Source organism: Gekko japonicus, unplaced genomic scaffold (assembly GCF_001447785.1).
Source record: "Gekko japonicus isolate JY-2015 unplaced genomic scaffold, Gekko_japonicus_V1.1 scaffold1097, whole genome shotgun sequence".
Lineage (NCBI taxonomy): Eukaryota > Metazoa > Chordata > Lepidosauria > Squamata > Gekkonidae > Gekko > Gekko japonicus.
Window position 1 is genome coordinate 503,400 of NW_015162513.1, and position 24,967 is coordinate 528,366.

At 39.5% G+C, this 24,967-nt stretch overlaps 1 protein-coding gene across 1 annotated transcript in view; it reads right to left on the reverse strand.

The window, feature by feature from the left end:
* DENND1B (DENN/MADD domain containing 1B) overlaps positions 1-24,967 on the reverse strand; it is a 240,687-nt gene that overhangs the window by 142,555 nt on the left and 73,165 nt on the right. The window contains exons 5-9 of the mRNA XM_015406182.1: positions 16,508-16,577; positions 7,693-7,773; positions 5,308-5,367; positions 2,914-2,967; positions 1,986-2,096 (exon numbers count right to left, since the gene is read on the reverse strand). Of these exons, the coding sequence (XP_015261668.1) occupies positions 1,986-2,096; positions 2,914-2,967; positions 5,308-5,367; positions 7,693-7,773; positions 16,508-16,577 (376 nt within the window). The remainder of the gene's footprint in view (positions 1-1,985; positions 2,097-2,913; positions 2,968-5,307; positions 5,368-7,692; positions 7,774-16,507; positions 16,578-24,967) is intronic.

Below are 24,967 nucleotides of genomic sequence, written 5' to 3' on the forward strand. Positions count from 1 at the left end.
CATTCCTGCCCAAAAATAGCCCTGGTTCTTTCTAATAAACATCTTAAGCCAGCTGTATGTAAAGTGAAGGTTTGGTACACATTAAACTAATATAATGAATCAGATCATGCTCTGTTTTCTACTGTGACTGGCTCTCCAGCGTCTTAAAGGTCTTCCTTTTTGCTTGCTACTTGATCCTTTAAAAAAAAAAAAACTGGGGATGCCAGAGTCTGAACCTACACATTTAAGGATAAAAAGCAGATTATCTACCACTGAGCCGCAGCATCTCAAATGATCTTCCAAACTTTGAGTGGGACTGCTATGCTGTCTGCATGGTCCTGGACTATGTAAAAGAACCATAAAGGGGGGGAAAGGGATTTCCGGTGCTGGTAAAAGGTTCGTAAACCACAAAGCCTACCTTAGGTTTCAAAAACTTTGTTTTCTAGAGAACAAGCCAATAGAGATCCAGGCTGAAAACCTTAGAGGATGCCTACTACACCCTCCCTTGGTATGCCAAGGTAGCAGAGAAAAAGAGACATTTCAGCAGCATCATACTGGATTTATATTCAGTTTCCCTGATAAATGAGCTGAATTGTTAAAAATTATGCTTGGTTCACCTAGATGATTTCTGAGAACAGAGGCAATTATTCACAAAAAATAGCTTTTAAAAACTGAAATATGTTACATCCGTCTGAGGATTTGCCTTCTAGAAATAAAACCAAGGTTCCAGATAAGAACATTTTAGCTGAACTAAAAATCATATAAAGGAGATGCTCCATAAGGCTACAAAAACAGAATTCAAAGTTTTACAAACCATAAAAGCTGCATGGGATTTCTCTTTTTTTCTTGCAATATAATGCCTATTTATGCAAGCTGGTTTATTTTCTAAAATTTGCTTTTCGCCTAGTTATATTACTTTCCAGCAACCTTTGCTACAGTCATCCAAAGGGTGGTTCACTGGTCCACAGGGAAAAGAAATCAATACCATTTGGTGCTCAACACCAACTATGAGGAGGGAGAGTATGTCCCAGGCCCGTAGCTAATGCAGGACCCCACAGGGCCCAGCCCCCTAGCGTTTCTTCCAGGCCCCCTCCCTCCCGGGCTGCCCCAAATTGAATTAATGTAATTAATTTTGGTTTCATGAGCTGCAGCCCCCCCAGAGGCACCCTTCCCAAAAAATCTCTAGCTACGGGGCTGGTATGTCCAAGTAAAAGATATGAAAGAGTCCTGACCAGCCTTTAGTTTAACAGTCAAGAATATGCATACAAACAACCAGGCCTAAAGGCTTAAGAGCAATATAACTTGCAACATAACACAGATGGATTAAACTTCTAAATGACACCCCACAGGGAAGGCTAAAAATAATTTTTAAAAGACTATCGAAAGATTTCAACATGGTTACAGTGGCTAAACGCAGAGCTCTTTATCTCAGCGCCATCTGCAATGACATAAGAAAGCCATTTCAGCATAGGAAGGAACATAAAACCTGTAATAAAAAAGGCTATTTGGAATAGTAAGTTATTATCAGCCTGAAGAGCGGCTCCAAAATCAGAGCTATTACAGTATATGCTCCCCAAACACTACTCTGCAACCAAGATGAATCTACCTATTACCAGGTTTAGGATAGCAGCTATTATCACAGCCCCTTGATTTCTTTCAAGTAGTTCCAATGGAATAAGCCACAAGTGAATAATAAAGATCTTATAATAGCCCTTAAGAATTCTTTATAGGGTGGAAGGCTCAGAAATGAACTCTAGAGAGTTAGAGAACTCTCATCCCTGGATAACAAAAAAATAATTAACCTGACTTAATGTATCCAAGTAAGCCTTATATAAATCAAGCTTTTGTGCTTCAAGAATGAGATTAAAATCGTATCTTTTGTAAGAAGTATGTAGATATTGTCTCATAAGTACATATGGAACATATTTAAATCTGCAGAGGCCTGAAGGCCTTTTTGTGAGGTGCTCAATATATTCTACTTGAAAGGAGAAGTGTGAAGTACTCACAGTGCTTAGTTTGCCGGAGGTAATAATGATGCGTCTCTCATGCAACATGCTGGCATAAAGTTGCAGCATGTTGTTCACATCCACAGCAACAAAATATTCAGTAAGATTTCTCTGTTTAACAAAGAATAAGGGCTGTTAACACATTAACAGTGGTAATTGAGTGGTGCATAAGCTTATAACTAGCTATTTCTTCCTAGCTGATGGGAAAAAATTGATCTTGTTTAAGAAATAAGTCTGTACAATAAGCATATTTGATTGAAATTCATCACCTCGTTATCATTTGCAAGACAGAAAGTTAATTGTCTTCCAGGACATTCAGATCTGAGAAAGGTTGGCCTGCCTCATCGTTTTGTATATAAGCTTGGGATATTAAACACCCACTTTTACATTCATACATAGCCACACCCATCTTTGTCTCCATATAGGCAATGGATTTTTGCACAAATATATATTTGATCAGATACATGAAATACCCAGTGCTATGAAAGCTAAATTTGAACTGTAAGCATCACAGTGTGTATATGCAATGAATAGATAGATGAATGAATGTATTTAAAGGCAATGAGGGAGAATTCAGGCCAATTGATTTTCAAGACTCAACTAGCTATTTATTTTACAGAAACGTGCTGGCATATATCCAACAACCCATAGACCAAATGTAAGAAAACTTTCCTGCTTCCCCCTCCCACTGTAACACACTAAGCCACCCCCTTCTGAAATTTTGTTCCTTGGGGTCTGTGTAGCCTCAGGAACAGCACAGAGGCAAAGAGGGGGTTTTCAGTGGGGAAGGATTGACAGAAATAGTCACACTTCCCCAACACACATGGTCTTCTGAAGACAGAAGTGCCCTTAAGACTTTGGAATTGCATAGCTGAATACATACACCATAATAAATCCTACATAAATCACAAACATTCCAAAAACTTACACTTTCAGGGACAGTTGGCAAGCCAGTTACATCAGGAGTAATGAAATATGAGTGCTGGTTAAGGAAGAGGAAAAAAATGAAATTATTGGTCCAAAAAGATAAATGGGTGTTAAAAAAAGGTTAGGTAAGCTTGCCATAAACAGTCACCTTATGCAACAATCAGACACATTATTAATAAACAGGAGCACCTGATAATTCTATTCAATGAATCAACACTGAAACTGAACACTGAAAACACCAATTTTGAAAAATTAAAATTGTACTACTACCCTGCTTAGCCACTAAGTCCTGTACTCAAAGCCAGCATTCCCTTCTGACACTTATCTTACCTCTGGCATCTCAGCCAGGTGGGGGAGCGCTGGTACTGCTCAGCGGGGGCAGATTTTGAAGACTCCAAATTGATAATCTTTACACCACAGTTCTTATTATAAATCATTCATAAGTTTCAATTTTTACTTCCATTATGAGTAGTTTGTAAGGTTATCTATGCATATTTTTAGTAAGATCCACAGAAAATGTAAAACAGAAGATCAATTTTACTAGAAGTGTATTTTGGAACATTTCATAGACAAGCTTTGGGTATAATTAATGGCCTATTAAAACAGGACAAAGATGCATCTCTCTTCCATTCTGTATTAGTATTGTTACTCTGTTCTCCACACCTTCTCAAAATTTGCTACAGTAAATCCTCCAGGGCTTGACAATGAGGCTTCCAGACTTTTTGAATGGTCTGAAAGGCCTGGTGTCTGAATGTTGATTTAAGGCCACCTTTCAATCTCTTTGTGATAATGACCTTTTCCCCTCTTGATTTTTTTGGGGGAAGATATATGTATAATCTTTTCCAAAATCATTTACATTTGACATCAAAGAGTAATACTAAAGCATGTTAACTTTTGTGTTTCAGCTGGAAAAACAAACAAGTTCCCACTAGATTCACTTGTAAATATGACACTTCTTTTGTACATGGAATTCTACCATTGTTTCATGGGTTCTGGATGCAAGTTAGTGGGACTGCAAACAAAAAGCTGTGACACTGCCTATCAGGAACTTGAACTGACCCCACAAACATTCCTTGCTGCTGTTGGCTGGGATGATCAACGGACGCAGTGTTTCTACCAACTCTAGCCAAGCCATTGGGATTGTTAATAGGCTTCATATTGATTTTTAGGTCAAACAAGCCAATAAGAGCAGACCCCTCAACTGAAATCAATGGCTCAGTAACACATTTTGCATAATCAAAATTAGTAGGCAAGAAAAACACAAACAATAGCAGAAAAACAAAAAATAGTAAAAATGAAGTATTAAATATGCCCTGTAGAATTTTTTGAATATATGCAGAGTGTGATTGAATTCATGCAACACAGAGAAAGATAAAAAGCCAGATATTATGTAGCCAAGAATCAAAGAACCAATCCAAAAAACCCCAATAACTTCATTTATTTTCGGTTTAAACTATTCTTAGATGATATTGCCTAGATTTTTTTAAAGGAAAATGTTTTGAACTATAATAGGGTTACCAGATTATCTTTTTTAGAGTATATGTCCTCTTTTTATAGTGTCCAAACTCTTTTGGGGTTGTTTTTTTTAAAAAAACTGATGAAAATATCCTCTTCTGGGGTTGAAAGGTTAGGGGTATTTCTAGTTAATAGCAAGTATCACAGTTTAAATAGTAGGGGTCTTTAAAATGAGATTTGTCATAGTGGTTGCTTGTCTGAAGTAGTCAATTAGGAAATATGTCCTCTTTTTTGCTTTTCAAAATATGGTAACCCTAAGCTATAATGTATGATTATGATGAAAATATTTAAAGAAACCGTTGCAAATTTTCACATAATGCCAACATTGTGCAACTATATCCACTGAAAAGTAAAGTCCTTTTGATTTGGGAGAGGTTGTGGCTCAATAGACAACCATGTGCCTCGCATACAGAAGGTCCCACATTCAATCCCTTGGTATCTCCAAATAAAAGGATTTCTGCAGCCAGTCAGTATAGATGATACCAGCCTAGATAAACTCATTATCTAAGTAGACGCCAGGCAGCTTTCTATCCTCATATTATCTCCATTCTAATAGGTCTAAATATCTGTGATTGAAAAAATGTTGCTGTCTATGTATTTCATGATGTATTTCTCACTACCAAAAAGGTAGTGAGAATAAACTATTGTCACTTTTGCTTTTTAAGATCTTTTTTTACACAATTAGAACACACAAATCCAAAAATAGTATAGTTTAAACAGAAAATATATTTGAGAAAACTACCTGCTTCAGATCAGAGTCACAACTAATCATTTCCCAAAGGAAATTTGTGAATCATTTGTAATCAACAGAGACATCATTTGGCAGGCAATTATTTCTTTCAAGAGAGGTTGTGCACAGCCAGAGCATTTTAAAACTCACCGCTGTTAAACATGGTTGGTCTTTCAAAACTTGCTCGCTTGCAAAAAATATCTCTTTGTTCTTTTTTCAAACATGAAAAAAAAATGAACACAATAATCTTTTGAAACCAAAGGACTGAGCTTAACATGGGAAAATGCTTCTTTCTGAAATCACTGGTCCCCATTCTCTTTCAGAACGGGATAATCTTTCCAAACATAAAAATGAATGGCTCCATGAGTTGGCACATTTGCTTTCAAACCAACAAATACAGAATTTTTTTCAGCAGAAGAAATAGCAATGAAGATGCTGGGGTTGGAGGGGAACTATCACAGAAACAGATGGTGCAGCAAAGGATCACTGGTGTACATTACATTTTAGTTTCTGCTTGTTTGTTATGGGTTTTATGATACTGCTTACAGTTATTTGCTTTTACCTTTGTGAGCCACCTTCAGCATATCTTTTATACGGAAAAATACACAGAAATGATCGAAATAAATAAGTTACTAGTATGCATTAAGAGAACAGCTCATATTTCACTGCACACAAAATTGAGTTTAGACATGAAAGTTGTACAAGAAGGATGGACTAGTTTCCCCAACAGCTGCATAATCCAGGAGCAGAAAAGAAGTATTTTCCAATGTTTCCTTTTACAACAGTGAATTAGTTGCTATGTGATACTTATTGTACTGTGGTAATTGGCCACATCAATGGGGGAACATTTTCAGATCAGTGTTACACTGGTTATGAGTCCCATCCACATTAGTGGAATTCCACCAAATTAGCTGAATTTGCTCCTAAATTCCTGCTAGCCTGATAGGTGCAAATAGTATAAATAGATATACAACTTGGATTCCATGCTGTTTCTGGTTCACATAGCCAACTGGTTGGCTATAATAAGTTCCATTTTTCAGAATACTTTATGTAAGCTTGGTGTTGATGTGTAAAAGCCTGAAAGAACACAGCCTGGCATCCAGATCCCCAGAGGAGTTTGTGGTGGTGACAATTAGAAGGAGGGAAAAACATGTTTTTACTACAGCACCATGCTAATTTGTTCTGGACTGACTGAGTGCTGTCAAACATGGCATTCTAGACTGCCAACTTTATAAGCACTGTTCAGAACCAAATTTTGCAACAGCACTTAGAATGGTACAAATAATTTTTATTTAAAAGAAATTAAGCATTTGTGTACCATTGATGAAGCTTGTCTTACCTACAAGCTTGGCCAGAGTTAAGAGTGGTGGGGCTCACAGGTAATGCTCTCTAATTTCATGTCAATGTGTATGCATTTTAGCATGACAAAAAAGGCAGGGAGCCATACACTGATTTCAGCCAGCACCAGTTTACCATCACATCGGCAAACATTGGTTGTCCTGACTTGAACAGTGACAGAATCTTCAGCCGTTGTGGTTTAGAAAGGAGCTACAAGTTTCCAGGAGCTCAAGTACAGCTTAAATTAAGTTTTGCACAGTGGATTTTTGTATATGGTCACTTAATGGACACAAAGAATACTCTTGTATACCACAAAATTTCTGTCTGAGCAACAATCATTGTGTGCTGATTGATTAAAGCAAATATTGGTAGTGTGGAAAGGCCTTACATTTCAAAGGAAGAGATAACCTTGCTCTGGGAAGTGCTGAACTCAGCTCCATGAGCTGAGAGGGCTTTAATGGTTTTCTCCTGAGAGGGATTGTGTTCAGAGCAGAAGGCGCTTCAGACAAGTAATTGAAGCCAACTGGGAAGGATGAATCATAGCTTCAGCCTTTAGGAGCCAGTTACATATTAGGGAAGAGGCCACCGCTCAATGATGAAGTGCAAGCTTTGAATGCAGAATGCACCAGATTCCAACCCCCCCCCCCCAAACAGCTCAGTTAAAAGCATTTCAGGGAGTAGGGCCAAGACTGACCTCTCTCTACATGCAACCATATAGATCCATTGCCCATCAGAGTAGACAGTGGAGGGTCAGATGGACTAATGACCTGATACAGAATAAAGCGGTTTCATATGTTCATAGAGATCCTTCAATGTGGACTCAGGGATTCAAAACAGATCTTGAGTGGCTGGTGTCAGTGCCTAGTAGACTAACAGGATTTTCATACATGTCAAAAACAGATCAGCTATCCTATTAACCTAAATATCACAATCAACTACAACAAAAACAACACAGCCAGACATACTATCAACATGCATGTCCACCACACTGCATTGTTATGAAAATGAAGAACAGATTTTGGGTTAAGGAGAGAAAAAAGAGGTGTCTGCAATTCCTTTGGTAAAACCAAACTCTCACTTTGGAAGCCTTGCCAATATAAGAATCACTGAACAGTACAGTTCTCAAATATCACTGCAACTGTCAGGATCAATGTTTTGATTATTAAAAGATAAATACGTATGAAATGCAATACCTACCAAACTTAAACTGATAGGAGTGTTCGCCTTTGGAACAGGATGACTATACCAGGATTCTAACAAGTCATTCAAGTCTTCTTCCTATCCAAAATAAGTTTTATTTTAAATCAACAGCCAGATAAATGTTATTCATGTTCATCATGATCCAGCAATTCTGTTGATAGTCACTTCAGTATGAACATACAATTTTGCATACAGTATTGCTGCCACATAAAGTTCTTTGATTCATTGAAACAAATGAACAGCTTCTCCATATACACAGAAATCAATGTGTGGACCAGAGCTTTCGATCACAGCCATTGCATTTTAGCAAAACAACTTCATAGATGAATATGCAAATCAACACATATTATAAAATGAAAATAATATATGAAAAGAATAAATAGCACACTTCACTTTCTAAGTACAGCTGTTCACAGTATGGTTTCTTACCAATTATTAGCTTCTTTTAGAGTTATATTGCATTTTTTCATTTTTTTCCTAACTGAGCATTTCAACACACAATTAGTATTTTTATGTACTTAGATGATGGGTAGCCATGTTAGTCTGTCTTTAGGAGTAGAAAAGAATAAGAGCCCAGTAGCAGCTTAAAGACTAACAAAATTTGTGGTAGAGAATGAGCTTTCATGAGTCACTGCTCACTTCTTCAGATAAGTGAAGAAGTGAGCCGTGACTCACAAAAGAAGAAGAGGAGATTGGATTTATACCCCACCCTTCACTTAGAGTCTCAGAGCAGCTTACAAACTCCTTTCCCTTGCTCTCCCCACAACAAACACTCTGTGAGGTAGGTGGGGCTGAGAGAGCTCTGAGAGAACTGTCCTTAAGAGAACAGCTCTGACAGAATTATGGCTTGCCCAAGGCCATCCAGCAGCTGCAAGTGGAGGAGTGGGGAATCAAACCCGGTTCTCCCAGATTCGAGTCCGTGCACTTAACCACTACACAGAACAGGCAGGCAAAAAGGGAATATGAGGAGCATATAGCAAAAAACGTAAAAACCAACAATAAAACTTTCTTCAAATACATTAGAAGCAGGAAACCAGCCAGGGAGGCAGTGGGGCCCTTGGATGACCAAGGGGTAAAAGGAGTACTGAAGGATGATAGGGAAATGGCTGAGAAGCTAAATGCATTTTTTGCCTCCGTCTTCACTGTGGAAGATGAGAGGTGCTTGCCCACTCCAGAGCCGCTGAGTTCGGGAGGGGTGTTGAAAGACCTGAGTCAGATTGAGGTGACGAGAGAGGAGGTCCTAAAACTGATAAACAACTTAAAAACTGATAAATCACCAGGCCCAGATGGCATACATCCAAGAGTTCTGAAAGAACTCAATTGTGAACTTGTGGATCTCCTGACAAAAATATGTAATCTCTCCTTAAAATCAGCCTCCATTCCTGAGGACTGGAAGGTAGCTAATGTCACTCCCATCTTTAAAAAGGGTTCCAGAGGAGATCCGGGAAATTACAGGCCAGTCAGTCTGACGTCGATACCGGGTAAATTGGTGGAAACCATTATTAAGGAAAGAATTAGTAGGCACATAGATGAACAAAACCTATTGAGGCAGACTCAACATGGGTTCTGTAAGGGAAGATCTTGTCTCACTAACCTGTTAATGTTCTTTGAGGGGGTGAACAAACATGTGGACAAGGGGGATCCAATAGATATTGTTTACCTTGACTTCCAGAAAGCTTTTGATAAAGTTCCTCATCAAAGGCTCCTAAGCAAGCTCAAAAATCATGGGATAAAAGGACAAGTCCTTTTATGGATCAAAAACTGGCTAATTAATAGAAAACAGAGAGTGAGTATAAATGGGCAGTTCTCCCAGTGGAGGGGTGTAAGCAGTGGGGTACCACAGGGATCAGTACTTGGTCCACTGCTTTTTAACTTGTTCATTAATGATTTGGAGTTGGGAGTAAGCAGTGAAGTGGCTAAATTTGCGGATGATACGAAGTTGTTCAGGGTGGTGAAAACCAGTGAGGATTGTGAGGCACTCCAAAGGGATCTGTCAAAGTTGGGCGAGTGGGCGTCAACATGGCAAATGGGGTTCAATGTGGCCAAGTGCAAGGTGATGCACATTGGAGCCAAAAATCCTAACTATAAATACACGTTGATGGGGTCTGAACTGGCAGAGACAGATCAAGAGAGAGATCTTGGAGTTGTAGTAGATAACTCACTGAAAATGTCGAGACAGTGTGTGACTGCAATAAAGAAGGCCAATGCTATGCTGGGGATTATTAGGAAGGGTATTGTAAACAGATCAGCCAATATCATAATGCCGCTATATAAATCAATGGTGCGACCTCATCTGGAATACTGTGTGCAATTCTGGTCACCACACCTTAAAAAGGATATTATAGCTTTGGAAAAAGTGCAGAAAAGAGCAACTCGAATGATAAAAGGGTTGGAACACTTTCCCTATGAGGAACGGTTAAGGCGCTTAGGGCTCTTTAGCTTGGAGAAACGACGACTGAGGGGTGACATGATTGAGGTTTATAAGATTATGCATGGGAAAGAGCAGGTAGAGAAAGAGGTACTTTTCTCCCTTTCTCACAATACAAGAACCCGTGGGCACTCCATGAAATTGCTGAGCGGTCGGGTTAGAACGGATAAAAGGAAGTACTTCTTCACCCAAAGAGTGATTAACACTTGGAATTCACTGCCACAGGAAGTGGTGGCAGCTACAAGCATGGACGGCTTCAAAAGGGAATTAGATAAGCATATGGAGCAGAGGTCCATCAGTGGCTATTAGCCACAAGGTATAGATAGGGACTCTGGGGCAAGTGATGCTCTGTCATCTTGGTGCTTGGGGGGGGGTCAACAGTGGGAGGGCTTCTAATGTCCTGGCCCCACTGGTGGACCTCCTGATGGCACTGGTATTTCTGGCCACTGTGGGATACAGAGTGTTGGACTGGATGGGCCTTTGGCCTGATCCAACATTGGCATCTCTTATGTTCTTATGTTCTTATGTTCTCTAATCTGGGAGAACCAGGTTTGATTCCCCACTAGGCTCTTTAGCTTGGAGAAAAGACGACTGAGGGGTGACATGATCGAGGTTTATAAGATTATGCATGGGAAAGAGCAGGTAAAGAAAGAGGTACTTTTCTCCCTTTCTCACAATACAAGAACTCGTGGGCACTCCATGAAATCGCTGAGCGGTCAAGTTAGAACGGATAAAAGGAAGTACTTCTTCACCCAAAGAGTGATTAACACATGGAATTCACTGCCACAGGAAGTGGTGGCGGCTACAAGCATGGACCGCTTCAAAAGGGAATTAGATAAGCATATGGAGTAGAGGTCCATCAGTGGCTATTAGCCACAAGGTATAGATAGGGGCTCTGGGGCAAGTGATGCTCTGTCTTCTTGGTGCTAGGGGTGGTCAACAGTGGGAGGGCTTCTAATGTCCTGGCCCCACTGGTGGACCTCCTGATGGCACTGGTATTTCTGGCCACTGTGTGACACAGAGTGTTGGACTGGATGGGCCTTTGGCCTGATCCAACATTGGCGTCTCTTATGTTCTTATGTTCTTATACCCTACCACAAATTTTGTTAGTCTTTAAGGTGCTACTGGACTCTTAGTATTTCAGAACAATAAAGCTTTAAAAAGATTTCAGAAACACAAACTCAACAAGAGATGTCCACACATAATAAAATACAACATCATAATGTAATTCTAATAAAATGCATTGTATATCGGTCTGCAAAATAATTGAAAGATGCAACTGAAGTGAAATAATGAAATAGGTTGAGATCAGAATATAATCAGAAACTCCATAGGATGATTCTTGGCAAAGATATATTGCAGGAACCACTGGGAGAGGCTGGTGAGTTAGCCTGTTCTATATCGACTTAATCATAAACATGAAAACTATTACATCACAGGCTGAATCCTATCTGTTGTTCCAACTGTGCAAGAAGCACTTCAGTTCATCTGAAATTTCTGCCAATTCTCTCCTGCAGACACTCCCTTCAACATGCACTATTCCTATGGGTTCAAAGAACCATAAGAGAAAAACCTGGGGTGCGCAACAGACTGTAGTAGAAAAGGGGAGGTGGGAAAATTCCATTCTGCAAAAGCTACTGATTTCATGGTACATAAAAGCCAACCTGATATCTAGTGTGGCTTATATCCTACCCCTACACTAAGCAAAGTGTGAAACCTTTCTCCAGGCTGCAGATCTTCTGGCGGAAAGGCCTCTTCTGCTGGAGGAAGGCTACAAACCTGGCTGAGCACAACAACTACATTGCTGAGATATCTCTTATGTTTATATTCCTGAGGTAGAGAGAGATACGTAGTTGATTTTTAATTTTGTTCCATTAAATCATGGAGATATAAATATACATGCACAAACTATTTTTCCATATTAACAACAATAACATATCCAGATATAAAATAAATAAGACTTGGGGTATGTGAAGTATGACAGGAATAGAGAAAACTGCCCCCATAGCAACAGCATTGCAACTGACAGGGCAAGTGTGGTGTAGCAGCTAAGAGGTGTCAGACTAGTACCAGGGAGACCAGGGTTCGAATCCACACATGCCATGGAAGCTCACTGGGTGACCTTGGGCCAGTCACACTCTTAGCCTAACCAGCCTCACAGGGTTGTTCTGAGGATAAAATGGAAGAGAATGATGTAAGCTACTTTGGGTCCCCATTGGGGAGAAAGAATTCAATAAAATAAATTAAAATAAAATAAATAAAATGAAGGAGTAGCAACTCTAAACCTGCCAGTGTGGATGGGAAGGATCCTCATACTATTCAAAAATATTCCTCTCTCCATTTCCCCCCGTCATTGGTTTTGCTCAATTATTAATTATTAAAAATATCTTAGGCCATCTTTCCAAAATGCTTGATATGGGTAACTTTTTAAAAAAAATCAAACCCAAAAGACAATACAACCCATCAAACACCAAAATGTAGCACTAAAGGAGCAATCAATTACTTAAAAACAAGCTGAGTTCAGCAGCAAGGTCTGGCATCAAAAAATGGATAAAATGGCACTGGATGCAGAAAGTGTGGGACAGCATTCCAAAATCCTATAGCAGTAACATCAATAGCATCACAGGAGACAGAAATCCTACAGGACAGTGAGGTGCATCTCCTTTGGGTTCCTGTTACCTGGAATTCAATCACTACTAACATGGAGCAGATCAGGAAGGGAATGCAATCCAATAAAGCATATCTACTGGAGGATATTCAGCACGCGCCTCGAAGGAAGCCAGGTGTGACCAACACATTTATTTATTTTACGTGTATAATACGTTTGGACTTACATTCTGTTGTTTTTTTCCACTAAATACATCTTCATATGGTTTTGCCTACAGGGTATTCTGACATATAATTTTTGCCTCCCTCCTGTAAATGTGTTTTTGTGGATATAATACATAAAATGCTAAAAGAATTTTGTGCCTACACCCACTTAAGAATATTGTGGGTAACCCAGAGCAATCTCTGGAAATGTGACAATGTATGTTTGGTAGATATTTTTGTCAGAAAAATGAAAGCATTGGGTTGGGGTGCACTGAATGACTATATGGTTGTTAACTCTTCCATATCAATCAAACAGAGTGTGCCAGATTTTCTTACACTCCCCAAAGTTACCAATAAATCATAGGCATCTCAGAGCTAATTTCCACTTTAATGAAAAAATGAACTCTCTCCTATTTCATGATGTGCAAATCCATATTATTTTTCAGCTTCTACTATATGGAAACCTTCCCAAGTGTATTTAACAAATGCATGTTAAAGGGTCAGTCCTCAAATAATATTCTTCCTTCATGGAAGAGTTCTAGAATGCAATCTGTGGAGAAAAACATAGAGCAATTACTGTATCTGAATAGAAAATCTACATGGATTGTCTCAGCAAAACTGAAACTAGTGTGGATTTTCTATTCTGATATAGTATTGCTCTTTTATCCCTTCACAACTAGATTTGAGCCCAGTAATACCTTCAAGACCAACAGGATTTTCAGGGTATAGGCTTTCAAGTCTCAAAGCTCCCTTCACAAGAATAATGCCAAAGTACACCAAGACAGGAAAAGAGACCTATTAGCATCAATCTTTCATGTTTGAATTATAAGTAGGCAATGCAACATCAATTTTTTCTTATGTTTTCAATTCGTAGTGACAAACATACTCTTTATAAATGCTTTATAAGTAGGCAATGCAACATCAATTTTCTCTTGTGTTTTCAATGCGTAGTGACAAACATACTCTTTATAAATGCACTTATACTGTATCCTAAAGGCTCAGATCACAACAAACTTAGAAGCTTTGAGTCAAATTAATATGCATAATTTAGGATGATCCTTATAGGAAAGTGGAACATATTCAATGGGCCATCTATCCCAAAGCCTCACTGTAAAGGTAATTTATTGAAAATAGACACAAGCCTTCTTCTTCCTGAAGAAATGTGGCTATCATTTCAGTTCATGCTTGTAACCTCTCAAAGTGTTCCCTTTCTGGCCTTTTCTTCAGCCTTCAGTCTCTGCCCCACACCCTCACTCATGCCTCGGCCCTAATTTCCTACGCCTCCTGCTTTCTCTTTTCCTATTTCCTTCTCAAGGCTTTGGTTCCTAGTTTTTGTAGGCCCCTGCTTCTTCTACCTCCACCTTTCCTAGGCCCTTCTGTCTGTCCCAGTTCTTTCTAGGATGACAGCTGAAAACAACATTTATATCACGTATTAGTCTATTTTCCTCACAACAGCTATTCAGTAAATAAAACCATCTTCTAACATATATCTCTCTTCTAATATATTCTATTTAAACATTTACTTACTTAATTAAAACTTGCCTTTCCCCCCAGTAGGGATGCAAAGCAGTTTTCAGGTAAGTAGCCATTCAGTTTTCAGGTAAGTAGTTACCAACTGTTCATAAGAAACTGCCATCTCTCCAAACACCAGTGAGCATAATCACGAGATGTATTCTAAGGCTGAGATCTTCAGGGAGCAGTAGTGTGGGACTTTCAATTTAAACAGACATAAATATGGAACTCCCACAATGAACCGTTAGTGTCTTAGGGAAGAAAAAAATCAGCAATCCATTGAAGTTTCCTACTCAGAGTACAGTGCCTTGAAAAAATGTACTAGGGAGCAGAGTAGTACAATGGTTACAGTTGACTAGGGCAGGGGAGACCTGCTTCAACTTTGTCACAAAGCTCACTGAATGACTCCCACCACCCTGAGAACAAGGATGAGATAAAAATGAAATTTTTTTTAAAAAAAGTTTAAATGCAATTGTAAAATAACATGGAATTCTCTCGATATATTAATTTCAATATAGTGTGTGCCATTTCAAGGCTAACTTTGGTAAATAAATAAATAATACAGGCCGTGATGACTGCCATAGAGTTTAAGCAATTTAATGTGCTCTGGATACAGTAAAATTTTACCTATACAGTAGCCTGCTCTATTTCATTCGGATTTCAGCCCGGTTCCCCCAGATCACTTTAACTCCTATACTGTCTGACACTCTAACCACTATACCACACTGGCTCACAATGGGTTGGATTCAGTGGTGATTTCTGCTAATGGAAGGGACTTCCATCAGTGGAGCAGTACTTTCTTGATTCCTCAATACTGCCATAGCCTAAAATGCTGCTCTTGGGGGACAGCAAAACTCCAGGAACAATTAAGAAGTCCACAGTGGAAGGGCAACAATAGGCAAACATTGTCACCCTTCCATTAGCTGAAATCTACTGCTAGATCCAACCCTACAACTCTATCCCCAAACATGTATCTAGAGAAATTCTAGCACTAGTTAAGAACATAATTCTACTGAGTGGAAACACAAGTTAATTCGTCTGCCATATCACAAGAAGCCACCTATCTACCAATGCAATATGTTGTTGTTAGTGTCAGATTCACAACTCAAAGTAGAACTTGAATACCTATACAGTAGCCTGCTCTATTTCATTTAAACCATTAGAGTAAATGGTGAACTGGAATTCTGACCTTAAGCACACACTTGATTATAATGAATCCATACAATAGTTTATACTATTCTTGAAACATGATGACCAGAATACTATGCCTGATTAAGTAGTATAACGTTTTCCTTTAAAAATCCAACTTTAAACATACATTTGAAGCAGGAAGGTGTTTATATGTTTCAAAATCCCTAACTATCCTTAATATGAAAAAGAAGCAGATAAAGAATGGCCTGAAGGCAGCAGAATGTTGTTCTACTGCTAGAGATAAGCAGAGCTGGCCCTGTGAAGTACCTATATGGGACTTTATGCAGGCTGCTCTGAACTCTATATAAGAACAGACCAGACCACAAGTGAAACATATAAATGAACACATAGTAAATGTCAATACTGAGATGAAGGCAACAAAGATTTTGGTATCATGTATATTTTTATGTGCTCTATGGTTCAGAGAGGACCACAAATGGGTAGCAGAGCATCCACTACAAATGCAGATAAATGCAGACAGTCCCAGGTTTGATGCTCAGCATGTCCAGGGAAAAAGATCAGATACAGAGTGCTGTGAAGAACAACTGCCAGTCAGAGCAGACAAGACTGACCTTGATAAATCAATGGACTAACTCAACAGAAAGCAGCTTCATGTAGTCATATATCTACAGACTTTTAATCCATACATTTTGTAACTATACTGTTAATAATCAATATACTGGAATATCAACCCTATCATGTAATTTCTAAACACACAGTGTTCTTAATGCTGCTGCAAAATTTTAAATGCAGGTGCAGGGTGCAAACTCAATTTAGAAACTAGTGCTCGGGACTATGGAAAGGTTTGATTATTGGCATTTTTTCCTGAACAAAAGCATATTTAAAGAGTAAAGAGAAACATAAAGTTACCTGTTCTTTAGCCAAATAATCTGCCAGTGTATTTAATAGTTTGTAGTAAACCTCAAACCATGGCAAGTAGCTGGAATGAAAAAAAAAGCTGTGTAAGAAAAACAACCATTACATGAAAATTGCTTCATTGCATTGTACTTCTGAGACATATTATATGATAATTCTTTAACTAAGAGCATTTCACCTAGTCCTGCAAATATTTTAGACCACCCATAGTAAAAAAAACAAAACCCTTACATAATAATGCTAGAAAACACCTCTTTTTCTGACACTTTGAAGGGTCACTGCAAGTCACTGCAAGCAATACTGAATGAGAACCAGCATTGGGATGACACACAATATCACAGTGCTTTATATGAATATCTATAAATTCCATCATAGCATGACAGAGTTTAGTCACAGACTGCTTTGTCTGGACAGAGTTCAAAACTGAGCTGTGTGTCTCCTCCCTCTAAAGAATGAGATCCTGATCCAATGTTCTGTAACTTCCTAACTGCAGAGAACAGTGTTTTTTCCCTATGTAACCAGAAAGATAATTAAATGATATTGAGATATCTCTCTCTCTCTCCCCTCTCTCCTCTCTCTCTCTCTCTCTCTCTCTCTGTGTGTGTGTGTGTGTGTGAACTATTGAGCTCAAGCTTCTTCTTACTTAAAAACATATATCTCTCTCTTTAAAAACTACAAATCACCTCAGAATTTATAAAATTTAAGTTCATAGGCTCAGTAAGGCTGATATATGCGCTAAGATGGGGGACACTTCTTTACAACATGAGCCTAATCATAAAAAATGAAAAATGAAAAGTTCACATGTGCAAATTCAGTCGTCTAGTATTTACTAAAAGAAGGACAGGAATACAGAAAAATAAAAAAGAGCAACTGCCATTGAGATCCCACAGCATGGCATAGCCTAAGCAATTTGCTGAACTGTCTTAACCTGTCCCATTAGACCAACTTGATAAATGGTTCCATAACAGTATTATCCAACATTTGGATACCTTGGTCATAGGTTTTTTAAAAAACGTATTACAATCAAAGGCATGCTTTACTTTTATAGTTTTTATTTACATATACTTTCTCTCTTATTCCTAATTCCCAGAACAGCAGCAAAGCACACTACTTCAAACATTCACCATTTACCAATGCCTGCTCAGCAGGGCTCCATGCACTTATCAATCTGGTTCACTGCCCCCCCCCCATCAATATGCTGGGTAGAGCTCACTGTATTGCCCTACTCACCCAATGTGGCTCACTCCCTGCCCCCCCCCCGCTACCCGCCGCCATCAGTATGCTGGATACAGTACACAGTATTGCCCTACTCATCCAATTGTTCAAAGAGGGACCAGATAAGTTTTTATACAAGGTATGTCATAATGTCTATTTTCTACCTTTCTGTTATGGACCTCGCAGAAGAATATTTTTTTAAAGTTCTTTTTCAGTATAAAATATTTTTTGTTACAATCAATGTAATTTTGGTATCACACTAGAGATTATGTAAGGAAACTTTATAACATGCTCAGACTCTGTATTAGTGAATTTTATAAATAATTTTAATTTTTAAAGAATATTTTAATTATTTATCTGTATGCATATTTTCATTAAATTAATGATTGTATTTTTTATTTGTCTTAGATCCCCTGATGAAGCATGTAGCGAAACATGTAGGGATCTAGAAGATCTAATAAAACTCTCACCTTTGCACCTTGTTCCTTTTTTCTCCTACCCACTGGTGCTGCCTTATCTTCCTCCTGAGTTTTCAAAGCACAGTTCACATTATCCTCAGGACTGTAGTATACCCCAGCACATAGCTTCCTAATCATCACTCTGCAGCACACACAGTGTTTGCAGGTAAGCACTGTCAGTGCCTTACAACACTGCACTACTCTGTAACATATAATGACAGATGAGATTGTACTATATTTGGCCTTTAGTGTTTAAAGTTTGGCCATTTCACATACACAGATTTTCCCCTGAATCCCAGAATGATATACTAAATTGTCAAAGCTCAGTCAAAGCTGATAACTCCCCCCATCATATATAACAAAACAAAAAACAAGACATCACATTAAAAATGAAAGCTTGCTGTAGCACCTACTTTCATCTCTATCCCTTGAAATAACATTTGATACTTCTCATTTATTAAAAACATATCACCTCAGTGGGACAGGATGTCTCCACAGCCTGGACACAGAGACTAAATTCATAGATTATCAAGCAACTTTCACAGGAGTGAAAACTAAAAAGTCCAGCTCCTTTAATACTGGAACTATTTTCCTTTCACAGCTGGAAGTTTCCAGTATCAGCTTGCCCTAACTTAAAACTGTTTAAACTACAAATATTTTAGATTTGGATAACTGTTTAAAGTTAAAAGATCAAATTGAACCACAACTTTGAATTCAAAAAAATATAACAAAAATCACCATCCAACATGCTGGAATATCCAGCAACTTAGCTAAGGATGGTGTTAACTGTACAACAGGTATTACAGAGGTCATTTTCTGGTAATACACACTTGCTTAAGCTGCATGGAGAAAGTGAAACTGCCAGTTCCCACCCACCCAAATGAGTAGCTCTTTACCATTGATCCTAACAACTCATGAATTCAAGACAGTTCAGCCCTTCAGAAACAGAAACACGTTTGCCTTTCCTTTGCTCTTTCCTTGCCCCATAAATATTCTTTAGAAGTGTATCACTAACCACTGTACAGAAACGCAACATGTGTGTGAACATGGAGGACAAGGTCACTTTAACCTAGTAATGTTAACTGCATATATGAAACTGAACTTCAGCAGAGGCCAGAAGAATTCCCTATCTTCCTTACTCCTTTTGAACTTGAAAACTATGGTTAGAAGGAAAAGGGGAGGTTTATTCTCCGATCTCCAAGTTCCTTTTGACACATACCACATTTATACCGGTAACACTGCAATACTAAAAATACTTTCCTGAAAGCAGGCCTCACTGAATAAAACAAGACTTACTTTTGAGTAGACCTACTTAGGATTGCACTTAGCTATATATTGACGATTTTTTTTTAAAAAAAAGCCAATTACAATGCCTAACACTGTACAAAGTTAGAGAAACCCCTTATGAGTGCAATAATCACATAAATGCTGAACCACAAAGCAGGCTGTCTCTCCTAATTTCAGTGGTTCTGTGATTGCTTTGACAAATTTCCTGCCTGCCACGTAAAGCACAAAATCCGTAAAATAACATCTGCAAAATCAATCATGGATGTGGAAGTGTGATGCTTTTAAAATGCATTAGATCCTACCAAAAACACGGGCCTTACCTGTCATATAAACAACAGCACCCGATATTTCACTGTTAATTAAAAACGTATTTAGCATATTCTTTTAATCCAGGGAGCCACCAGGCAGGCGCTGAGGCTTTCATTCAAAGCCATTCCTCAGCTTTGTTGCACTAAGTAGTCTTCCACCTCGCTTGCGCTTCCACTCCAGTTCTGATAAAGCTTTTATATTCACAAGTCAAAGGTTAAATAAAGGAAAGGAAATGTTTTCTGTCAAACAGTCAGGTAACCACTAACAGTCCTGAACTATCAGCAAGGAATCTAACTTCTAGTAATCAAATAAAACTAAGGAAACCGCCTTTCCGTAGCTAAATGTCTAATGTCTAGGGGCTACTTTTCTGTCTGGAAAATTGACACAAAATGTGTAAAATTGAAACATTCTGCTTCAGAGGGATTTGCCTAAAGGAAGAGGGGAGGGAAGAAAGCTCCAAGCCCAGTCTAAGATGAAGAACTACAAAGGCTTCCCAAATAAACCTGTCTACCTTATTAGAACATTTCATTTAGAAATCTCGGTGACAATTTTACAGTCATAAAATTTCATTAATCAAATCTGAGGCTGAACATTTTAATGATGCCTGTCTGCGTTTCTCAGGATACATAAGGTCAGCTAGAAACACAGACAGGAGTTTAACTAAATGAACCCCCATCAAAAGAATTTCCAAGCTTTCTATTAAAGGAGATTTATACTTTAGCTTTGTATGTGAGAAAATACTACAAAAACCGATCCCCTAAAATTGTACCATTCTTAAGTATGAGACATCAAAGGTAAATGATCATCGTCACTAGATTTTTCAAGCATATATCATTAAAAGAGAAAAGTAAAAAATTTAAAATGTAGTGCGGACCACTAGCATGCATGCTCATGTGCACATACTATAATGGGTTTAAAAAATTTCAAGACATTCTTTTCAGGCTAAATATTGAAGTGCATATTAAATTAAAGATTCTGTGGAAGGCTCAACCACAGCAAGAATCCAGCTTGTGAGGTACATGCGGGTTTAAAAAATTTCAAGACATCCTTTTCAGGCTAAATATTGAAGTGGATATTAAATGAAAGATTCTGTGGAAGGCTCAACAACAGCAAGAATCCAGCTTGTGAGGTACATGGAATTTTAAAGTAAAGTAAAGGTAAAGGTTCCCTTGCTCGAAAGCCAGTCGAGTCCGACTCTAGGGTTGCGGTGCTCATCTCCGTTTCAAAGCCAAAGAGCCAGGTCTGTCCGAAGACGTTTCCATGGTTATGTGGCCGGCATGACTAAACACCAAGGCGCACGGAATGCTGTTACCTTCCTACCTATTTATCTACTTGCAATTTCTTGCTTTCGAACTGCTAGGTTGGCAGGAGCTGGAACTAGAGACGGGAGCTCGCTCCGTCATGCGGCAACTCGGGTCTCGAACTGCTGAACTACTGACCTTCCACAGCCTGCAGTTCAGCGTCTTAACCACTTGAGCCACCGCAGCTCCACACTGTAAAAGCAAAACATGGAAATTTTCGGCCAGTTCCCTGCTCATTTGCAATATTTTCAGCTTTTAGTATCTGGTCCCAGAAACAGCTAAACTGCTCAATACCAATCTCCCCCCACCCTTTAAACTAAAACAGTCTAATCCTAAAAACAATTTTCTGGGAGTAAGCCCTACTGAACAGACCTGAGTAGGATTCTGGATAAACCTGCTTAGGATTGTTCTCAAAAAGTATTAAATGTACATAACGGCAGAGACTTATTTTACTGCATCATATAAGATTAAGTATGTTACAACTGACACATTACCAGCATTAGGAGTGGCAGTCCCACATATTATTGCCCCTTTCACATTTAGTAAAGCACAACAGGTGGTACCTACTTCATCGTGTTTCAAGGTCCCCCACAACTGCCTATCAATAAAATGAAGGAGGAATGGGGAAACAAACAATATGATGATGCCATGTCCAGTGTTCCCTCTAAGATGGGTTAGTATGAGCCAGCTCACAGTTTTTTAGCCTCCAGCTCACACATTTTGTCTTAGTTCAGGAAGAATGGCTCCAGAGCAAACTAACATATGCAGTAGCCAAACTGCTCACTCACAACTTAAATGCCAGTAGCTCATAAAGTAGAATTTTTCTCACAAAACTCCACAGCTTAGAGGGAACATTCACCATTTTTGCCTTACACCACATTCAGACTTCACATCAAAGCAATGCTTGCAAAGGGCATGAACACTGGTTGCAGTTGTGCTCATACACTCTTCTTCCTCCCATGTGCAGAGCATTATTGAGTATACCTGGTTAAGCAGAGAATTATCAGATCCATACATTTCCCACATATATCTCTACAAACCTAATCATTCCTCACCAGAGTGCTTTTCATATACAATAATTTGCCCTCTTTCACTAGCATATGACTGTAAAAAAAAATAGTGATTGTACAATGAAACCTAATGTTAACATCTAAATAGATCCCAACCTGGAATCTCCTCCCTAAGTTGTCTTTTCCTGTGGCTACTGAGTATTGTTCTGGTACAGAATAGAGGGAAAGGTAGAAAGCATGGTGGTGGTAGTAGTGGTGGTGGTGGTGGTGGTGGTAGTAGTAGTGGTGGTGGTGAGGAGGAGGTTGGATTTAATACCCTGCCTTCCACTACCTGAAGGAGTTTCAGTGTGGCGTTAAATACTGTAGTTATTTATTAAGAAGAAGAAGAAGAGATTGGATTTATACCCCGCCCTTCACTTGGAGTCTCAGAGCTAAGTAGGTTCTAAAATGCATATAAATGTAATATTCCAGAATAATTAAAATACAAGTAATTTAAACTGTTTTTTAATTAGAACAGGCCACATTATTTATTTCTACACATAATTTCCAGGCTGGCACCATTGGGTCTCTGAGATCTTCTTAATTTGGGCCACATGGCCCGCTCTGACATATCTAGTTCCATTATGGTGAAAATCTGCAGACTGGGGCCAACAGGGGGTGGGCAGGCAGCTGGGTGAAGTGAGAGGGCAGAGAAGTAAGGTGAAGTGAGACTAAGGAAAGAGGGGGCAGTGAGAGAACAAGGCAGAGGTGGGGACCAGTGTTGGGGGTAACGGGGGAGAAGGAGTAAAGCTGTCACAATGGAACATAGCAGTACAGGCAGCCCTGCAAGTATGTGGGTCCAGTACCATTATAGGCTTTGGATGTGATAGTTGAACCTTGAACTGAGCACACTGTTAACCAATGGAGCGTCTGCACAGTGAAAGTGATATGCAGGTTCTGTTTAGCACTTGATAGTAGCCAGGCATTCATCAACTTGAGTTTCCAAGTTGTCTTTAAGGGCGGATTAGTCTAGCCCCAAGATAACCATAGCATGAATCTACATGGCCAGCTCCAACAAATCAAGGAAGGGGGGCATATTCCAAGTAAAGTGCAGATGAGCCTCTTTTGGAGCTCTTATCAGCTTACCTCTCCAGTAATAGAACTGGATCCAGAATCAACCAAGATCGACTTCCGGTTGATGGCGGCGTGCTAGCAGTCACACCTCCTGGCCCTCCCGGGGGTGAGGCTGCGCTCCGGCCAAAGAAGGGGGTGCGCAGGCTCGCAACCCCCCTGGGTCCCGGCAAAGGGACCCTGGCCATGGAACTTGCAAGAGGCTGCCTCTTCAAGGACGGAATGCCCGAGAATTGAGGCACCTCTGTATTCCGACGGTTCTCCGTGCCGAGAGACCGAATGGGCTTAGAAACGATGACCGGGTCGAGTGACGGAGATCACGCGGCATAAAAAAGAAATGAAAGTGAGGTTGAAAGACCGATTATGAACGTGAGTCAAACTTGTAGCGTTTAAAGAGGAAAAGTAGCTCCCCACCCTTCCCTACTGAATGGGGGGGAAAGCGAGCGGGGGAGGGACGCCTCCCATGTGCATGGATTTTTGAGCGATTAGGGGGGGGGAATCAGAAGAAAATGCGATAGAAACTGTCTAGAAGTACTTACCCAAGCGAAGACAAGCGGTCAAGCGCACATTGAGAGACTTAAAAAATTACGAAAGTAAACAAACAAAAAAGATGGCGGGGAAGAGGGACAAAGACAGACTTTTGAAAACAAAACCAGAAAGCCCTAAACCAGAAACTATCAGAGAGACGACAAAGGCTGTAGGCGAGTATATGCGTCCTCTACTGGATCAGCTGAATAACTTCAAAGAACAGATGTCCGTGGTAACTCAAAATATTACGGCTCAAGAAAAGCAAATAACTGACTTGATTCAGATAATGAAGCAGGATGAAGCACGATGCTGTCAGCAAGCTGCCAATGGTTCTGATGGTGTTCTATATCTGTTCCTGTACTGACTTATCCAGATTTACCTAGAGACCTAAGTCTTGAAGGGTGTCTAGAATCAATGAGATCTGTGCAGACAGGGTGTCCCTAGATGGTACTGTAATTAGCTAGTTGTACAGGTACAGCAATATGTTGCAACCCCTCTCTCCCTGAGGGGGGTAACAACCACTACCATAACCTTTGTAAACACTCTTAGGCCAGAGGAGTGACCAAACAGACACACAGTACACAGACCAAGTAGACACACAGACCAAGTAGACACTACCCACATTGAAAATGCAGAGATTTTCTGAAATATTTGTTTATTGGGATACGAAAATATGCTTCTAAAGGTCTACAGTTGCAAACCAAACATATACATTTAACAGTGGTAAAGTATCTTTGACAGAAACCATACAAAACTTTTTTGCAACAATAAACAAAGGACGAATCTCCAGAATTGGATGTTTGCCCCCTGACTTCCACAGCACTGGGAGGAAATATTTCTATGGCCCCTTTTGACAAGAGGGACTTGACTTCTTGGAGAAACAGATGGGGAGGGGACACAATACAGTTTGCTTTTGAATTCTAGCCTTGGTGAACAATAAACAAGCCCCACTTGTTCTGAATTAAAGCTTCCAATTTGTCAACATTGCAGGCTAAGCAATCGCTGAAGGGTGGACAGTCAAAAACTCTGCTTGTCTGATCCCTGGTGATATTTAGGAGAGTGAGACACTTCCTCAGGCTTGGGCTGATAAAATTTTCAGGATGGTTGAGAATTGGACACTGCTTGTAGGGCTCAGGAGGGTTGGTTGACATTGCCGGGAAGTGTACCGTGGGCATCTAGGATAGTTAGGAAAATGCCTGGATGAGACTATAAAGATTGGGCATGGGATACACTTGG